Here is a 7,500-nt window from a genome sequence, read left to right as displayed (position 1 = left end):
CACATATGGACACATACACACACACACACACACACACACACACACACACACACACACACACACACATTGGCATGCACACAGACACACACACACACACACACACACACACACACACACACACACACACACACACAAAGAGAGACAAACACACACACAGACAGAGCCAAACACACACACACACAGAGCCACACACACACACACACACACACACACACACACACACACACACAAGCACACAGGCCCACACACACACACACACACAAACACATTGGCATGCACGCCCACACACACACACACATACCCAGGTGACCTGTGTGATTCAGTGCTGTGGTCTGGGGAGTGGAGCAAGATGCGGAGTCATGTCCGCACACCCAGACGAATGCAGAATGAGCCAGACGAGTCTGCTTCAGCAGGAATTATCGCCCGGTCTGTTCACACACACACACACACGTACACGCACACACACACACACACACACACACACACACAGACACTATATATACAGACACATAAATTAAACAACACTCTCTGAATACTCAGTCCACATTAAGACAGACTGAATTCTGTGTGTGTGTGTGTGTGTGTGTGAGTGTGTGTGTGTGTGTGTGTGTGTGTGTGTGTCTGTGTGTGTGTGTGTGTGGAGGTACCACAGATCACACCATCGTAAAGGTGGATTGGACAGTTGGACAGTGATGCTGGCCAGATAAGGTCATTAAAATAAGGCTGCTGTGGAGGAGGAGAGGAGAGATGGAGAGACAGAGAGAGAGAGAGAGAGAGAGAGAGGACAGAGATAGAGAGAGATAGAGAGATGGAGAAGAGGAGATGAAGACAAGGAAAGGTGGAGGAGGATAAAAGAGAGGGAGAATAGGAGTGCGGGGAGGGACTGATAAAAGGGAAAAGGAGAGACGGATGAGAGGATGAGTGGGGAGGAAGGGAGAGGTGGATAGAGAAAGAGGAAAAGAGAGAGAGAGAGAGGTGGATATAGAGAGAGGAAAAGAGAGAGGGAGAGGTGGATATAGAGAGAGGAAAAGAGAGAGGGAGAGGTGGATAGTGAAAGAGGAAAAGAGTGAGGGAGAGGTGGATATAGAGAGAGGAAAAGAGAGAGGGAGAGGGAGATATAGAGAGAGGAAAAGAGAGAGGGAGAGGTGGATAGTGAAAGAGGAAAAGAGTGAGGGAGAGGTGGATAGTGAAAGAGGAAAAGAGAGAGGGAGAGGTGGATAGTGAAAGAGGAAAAGAGAGAGGGAGAGGTGGATATAGAGTGAGGAAAAGAGAGAGGGAGAGGTGGATAGTGAAAGAGGAAAAGAGAGAGGGAGAGGTGGATAGTGAAAGAGGAAAAGAGTGAGGGAGAGGTGGATAGTGAAAGAGGAAAAGAGAGAGGGAGAGGTGGATAGTGAAAGAGGAAAAGAAGAGAGGGAGAGGTGGATAGTGAAAGAGGAAAAGAGAGAGGGAGAGGTGGATATAGAGTGAGGGAGAGGTGGATATAGAGTGAGGGAGAGGTGGATAAAAAGAGGAAAAGAGAGGGGAGAGAATTGTGTGAGAGGAAAACAGACTCTAGAAACGAATGGAGGTAGAGAGAAAGAGAGACTAAATAGATTAGAAAAAGAAGAGAGAAGAAATGCACATTTAAGAGAGAGAAAGAGTGCATATCAGATAGAAACAGAGGGATTCAATAAAAGAAGGGATGACAGAGAGAGGGAGAGAGATAGGGAGAGGGAGAGAGGAGAAACAGGAGGAGGGGAGCAGAGGTGTGTGCTCTGCCCATTCTTCAGGCTAATTGGAATATATGAGGATTAAAGGGACACCAGGCAACGTTTTTCGTGTTAATTACTCATCTTCGGTCGGTATATGGTTAAATGACTCATTACAGGGTGAATGAAGGCTCTCTCTCCTGCCCCTACTGCCTGTAGGAAGAATATCCCACTTGCAAGTTTGCGTATCCCACCATATTTACGAAGCAGGATCAGTTTACAGCACAGAGGCAGGCTAATCCAAACGCTGGCGATTGTTGCAAACGTGTATAATGGCAGAGCCAATAAGAAGCAGCTTAAAACCCTTGACGGAAGACGAAAGAAAAGGGAAAAGAGCTTCAGACCGAGCGAGGGGAGTTTTGTAAGAGAAAAGCATCAGGCTTGCCTGGTGTCCCTTTTAAGTGGCAAACTTGTTTGTGTGTGGTGTGTGTGCAGTGTGTGTTTGTCTCTTGGTGTGTGTGTGTGTGTGTGTGCAACACACACACACACACACACACACACACACACACACACACACACACACACACACACACACACACACTGTATTGATTAAGTGAGGCAGAGGTGCTGAGAGAGACATTGCAGAGGCTCACAATCACAAATTTAGTTTGTCTCCTCTCTCTGCAAATAGGCGTGGCTGATACTATAAACCCATCAATTAGGGGTCTATATACCCTACACACACACACACACACACACACACACACACACACACAGGGGGTTAAGAGAGAGTGGGATTGAGATAAATGGAGGGAGGGAGAGAGAAAGGGAGAGAGAGAGAGATGTAGCTTACCAATATTAAAAGCAGCTCATCATCTAACAAAGCCAAATGCTGACTCCCTGTCTGACTCCAAAGCCTTTTATCTTTCTCTCCTCTCTTGGCTACTCTTTTTCATCCTCCTCTTTTCTGCCTTCTGTGTCTCTCCTCCCTCTTTTTCTCCTCTCCTCTTTTCTCTAAATCTTCTTTTCTTATCTCTCCTCTCTTATCCTTATCCCTAGTTTCCTTTGCCCTTTATCTTCTTCTTTATCTTCTTTCTCCCTCCTTTATCTCTTCTCCCTCCTTTATCTTCTTCTTCCTTTATCTCTTCTCCTTTATCTTCTTCTCTCCTCCTTTATCTTCTCTCTTTTATCTTCTTTCTCCTTTATCTTCTCTTCCTTTATCTTCTCTTCCTTTATCTTCTCTTCTCTCCTTTATCTTCTCTTCTCCTTTATCTTCTCTCCTTTATCTTCTCTTCTCCTCCTTTATCTTCTCTTCCTCCTTTATCTTCTCTTCTCCTTTATCTTCTCTTCTCTCCTCCTTTATCTTCTTCTCCTTTATCTTCTCTTCTCTCCTTTATCTTCTCTTCTCTCCTCCTTTATCTTCTTCTCCTTTATCTTCTCTTCTCCTCCTTTATCTTCTCTTCCTTTATCTTCTCTTCTCCTTTATCTTCTCTTCTCCTCCTTTATCTTCTCTTCTCCTCCTTTATCTTCTCTTCTCCTTTATCTTCTCTTCTCCTTTATCTTCTCTTCTCTCCTCCTTTATCTTCTCTTCTCCTTTATCTTCTCTTCTCCTCCTTTATCTTCTCTTCTCTTCTCCTTTATCTTCTCTTCTCCCTTTATCTTCTCTTCTCCTTTATCTTCTCTTCTCCTCCTTTATCTTCTCTTCTCCTCCTTTCTCTCTTGTATTCTCTCCTGTTTTATACTAGTCTTGTCTATGCTACTCTATGCTATTCCCTTCTCTTCTATACTATTTTCTTGTCTATGCTATTCTCTTCTCCTCTTCTCTCTTTTCACTCCTCTCCTCTCTCCTCCCTTCTCTCCCCTCCTCTCCTCTCTCTCCTCTCCTCTCCTCTCCTCATCTCCACTCTCTTCATTATCAGTGTGTAGGGTGTAAGGTTAGGAGACATTGGTCTTAGGAAAGAGTTTGGAAACCTCTCCTCTCTAACTGCTTTCACATGTGCACTGAGCTCCTGACATGTTCTCAGCATCAAGCAGGCTGTATGTGTGGACACAATGTTAGGCACTGGTCTCTATGAAATATGGGTGGGCTGTATGTTAGTTAGTTAGTTAGTTAGTTAGTTAGTTAGTTTATTAGTTGTCCCCTTAGGGAAATTCTTTTTAACATTTTCCATACCGCTTTTCATCCTGCATGGTCGCAAGCACGGAATGGCACATACATGGTCACAGACATAGGAATGACATACAGACGTACACCTTACATACATCATAGGCATTTGACACAGACTTTTACATAAACTATTGGGGGTTTCATGGGAAAAACATACATTATTGCACTGCATATATTTATCTGTGGAGCTTTGTGTTGTTGAGTGTTTGGATTCCTAAGGGATTAGGCTTCGCTGAAGGGCTTTATTGCACCTTATGTTTCTAAACCTCCTGCCAGAGGGTAGGTGAGAAGTAGCAGTTGAGTGGGTAATGTCCAGGGATATTGAATGAGCAATACGTGCGATGGCCTTAGTGTTTAGTTCTAAGTTTGGGGTATGCAGACCTATTATTTTGGTGGCAGTATTGGTTAGTTGAGTGAGTTTGTTACAGTTTTTAACCGTAAGCATGTGTGGACACAATGTTCAAATGATTTTCCCCGAGCATTAACAGCTTATGATACTACTGTCCCCTTAAAACTAAGCCCATGCGTTGCAGAGGTGAGTCAACTTACTGTACCAACACACCTCTTCTCTCTCTCTCTTTCCCTATCTCTCTTTCTCTCTCTCTCTCTCTCTCTCTCTCTAAATTCAATTCAATTTTCAATTCAATTTCAATTCAAAGAGCTTTACTGGTATGACTGTAAGTGTTACAATGTTGCCAAAGCAGTAGTTACATGAAAAGAATTAGCAAGTAATAATTATAACAATTGACATGGACTATGGAGAATAATACAAATAATAGAACGTTAGAGCACACACACACACACACACTCACACACACACACACACCCACCCACGCCGCACGCTCCACCCCCTCCCCCAACATACACACACTAGCACACAATGGAGAAAGAAAAAACAAAGAATGAAAGAAAGGAAGGATAAATATATATATTTGCTTGCCTAGTGACTGTCTCGTGCTTTATGGCATTCTGTGACATATCGTGCCGCTAGTGCTGATAAGGTTGGGTACTCTCCTAATAAGTATTTAATTTGAGGGTCATTCTGTAAATTTCTAAAATTTGGGATTATTTTTTTTTAAATTTTTGTGAAATATCTCTCTCTCTCTCTCGCTCTTGCTCAGCTCCAGCGTCTGAAGCGCTCGCTCTCCCTGAAGGCGGTCATGAGGAGTAAGAGTGTCGATAACTTCTTCCAGCTGCCCCACCCCCTCCCCGCCTCAGAGCCAAGGCCCCCACCCGACCATCACGAGCAACCCTGCGCCCACCGTGTTGGAGCCTGCTCTCTGCCCCTGCTGCAACCATCCCGGAGTGTTCGCTGTCACACGCCCTCAACAGCCCCAACCCCTCGCTGTGCTCCCATTCGCCGTCGCTGAGCCCTTCGCTGTCACTCAGCTCCAAGGGCCCGCCCACCCCACAGAGGACGCACTGCTTCCAGGAGCACATGTTCCGGCGGCCCACACTATGCCAGCAGTGCCAGCAGATTATTACAGGTAACACACGAGTACACACACACACACACACACACACACACACACACACACACAGGCTAGCACACACACACACACACATCAACACACACACACACATGCTAACACACACACACAGGCTAGTACACACACACACACATCAACACACACACACACACATGCTAACACACACACACAGGCTAGTACACACACACACACACACACACACACACACACATGCTAACACACACACACAGGCTAGCTCACACACACACACACACACACACACACACAAACACACACACACACACACACATCAACACACACACACACACACACACACACACACACACACAGATATGTTATACACATTTTAAGCCTCATCATCCTCAGAGAAGAGACATAAAGGCCTGGTCCCTAGGCAGGGCAAATCCATAGATTCCTTTCACACACTAAAGAGTAACACACAGAGTTACTTTAAAGTCTGCTATTGCCCACGCACACACACACACACAAACACCGCCGCATGCGCACACACACACCTGCATGCGCTGCGCATTCCAGCACACACACAAACAAACACACACACACCTCGGATGCAGGGCTGGCGTGGTACAATTAAAACTGACCCACAGGTGTATTCACTGTGGCACCGATAAACATTCAGTTGCTGCACTTTTTACCAGGAAATCACTTGGGTAAAATTGATGTGAAGAAACACACCTATTTTACACACAATCTCTGCCCCTTCCTCAATTCAGCACAAATGCATTTCAGAGTTGTTCTATTAGCATGACTGGATACAAAGTGTTGCTGAACCATAAAGTGTTTGAATAAGATTGTCATATAACAAGCAGCTGAAGGCATTTCCTAATAAAGTTTGGCTATTTTTACACTTACATCAAAGATGTTCAAAGATTTTCATCAAGTTGTTTTTGTTCTCTCTGTCTTTCCTTTCCTCTTTTTCCTCTCCATTTTGTCCCTCTCCCCTGTCTCTCTCTCTCTCTCTCTCTCTCTCTCTCTGTCTCTCTCTCTAGGTAACTCTAAGCAGGGTCTCCGCTGTAAGACCTGTAAGCTGGGCACTCACCTCTGGTGCTCCTCTGAACTCTCCCAGCAGCCCTGCAACGGCAAGGTGAGCCTCCAGCTGCCATCTTAATATTCATGGCTATAGTATTAGGATCCTCATGGATATGGCTATAGTATTAAGATCCTCATGGATATGTCTATAGTATTAGGATCCTCATGGATATGGCTATAGTATTAAGATCCTCATGGATATGGCTATAGTATTAAGATCCTCATGGATATGGCTATAGTATTAAGATGCTCATGGATATGGCTATAGTATTAAGATGCTCATGGATATGGTTATAGGATAACTGTAAGATGCTCATGGCTATGGTTGTAGTATTAAGATGCTCATGGCTTTGGTTATAGTATTACTGTAAGATGCTTATGGCTGTAGTATTAAGATGCTCATGGCTATGGTTGTATTAAGATGCTCATGGCTATGGTTGTAGTATTAAGATGCTCATGGCTATGGTAGTATTAAGGTGCTCATGGCTATGATAGTATTAAGATGCTCATGGCTATGGTTATAGTATTAAGATTATCATGGCTATGGTTGTAGTATTAAGATGCTCATGGCTATGATAGTATTAAGATGCTCATGGCTGGTAGTATTAAGATTCTCATGGCTATGGTTGTAGTATTAAGATGCTCATGGCTATGGTTATAGTATTAAGATGCTCATGGCTATGGTTATAGTATTACTGTAAGATGCTCATGGCTATGGTTGCAGTATTAAGATGCTCATGGCTATGGTTGTAGTATTACTGTAAGATGCTATTACAATGCTTATGGCTATGGTTAATCTTTTTTATATATATATATATTTTACCACGTCTGCTCAGGGATCACTTAGGATGGCTTGCGGACCACCAGTGGTCCCCGGACCACACTTTGAGAAACACTGCTCTAGTTCACGCTCACCAGCAGCCATCTTGGATCCAAACATCTATCCTCAAAGTATCAACTGAGAAATGTTACGGCATTTGATTGTTTTTGACCTGAGTTCAGGCTCTCAGATTTTGTCTTCGCATCTCAGACAGTGTGGTGTAATTCAGTTAGAAGAGATTGATGAACTCATCAACCTCCATGGAATCATCACTGGAGGGACTGA

At 44.1% G+C, this 7,500-nt stretch overlaps 1 protein-coding gene across 1 annotated transcript in view; it reads left to right on the top strand.

The window, feature by feature from the left end:
* The window catches only part of LOC125287403 (SH3 and cysteine-rich domain-containing protein 2-like), a 37,972-nt gene that overhangs the window by 9,097 nt on the left and 21,375 nt on the right, over nt 1-7,500 (top strand). Inside the window, 3 exon segments of the mRNA XM_048233234.1 lie at nt 4,977-5,181; nt 5,184-5,342; nt 6,356-6,450. Of these exon segments, the coding sequence (XP_048089191.1) occupies nt 4,977-5,181; nt 5,184-5,342; nt 6,356-6,450 (459 nt within the window).

This window comes from Alosa alosa, chromosome 22 (assembly GCF_017589495.1).
Source record: "Alosa alosa isolate M-15738 ecotype Scorff River chromosome 22, AALO_Geno_1.1, whole genome shotgun sequence".
Lineage (NCBI taxonomy): Eukaryota > Metazoa > Chordata > Actinopteri > Clupeiformes > Clupeidae > Alosa > Alosa alosa.
Note: the sequence above shows the minus strand (reverse complement) of the source record. Positions and strands in the feature narration are given on the sequence as shown.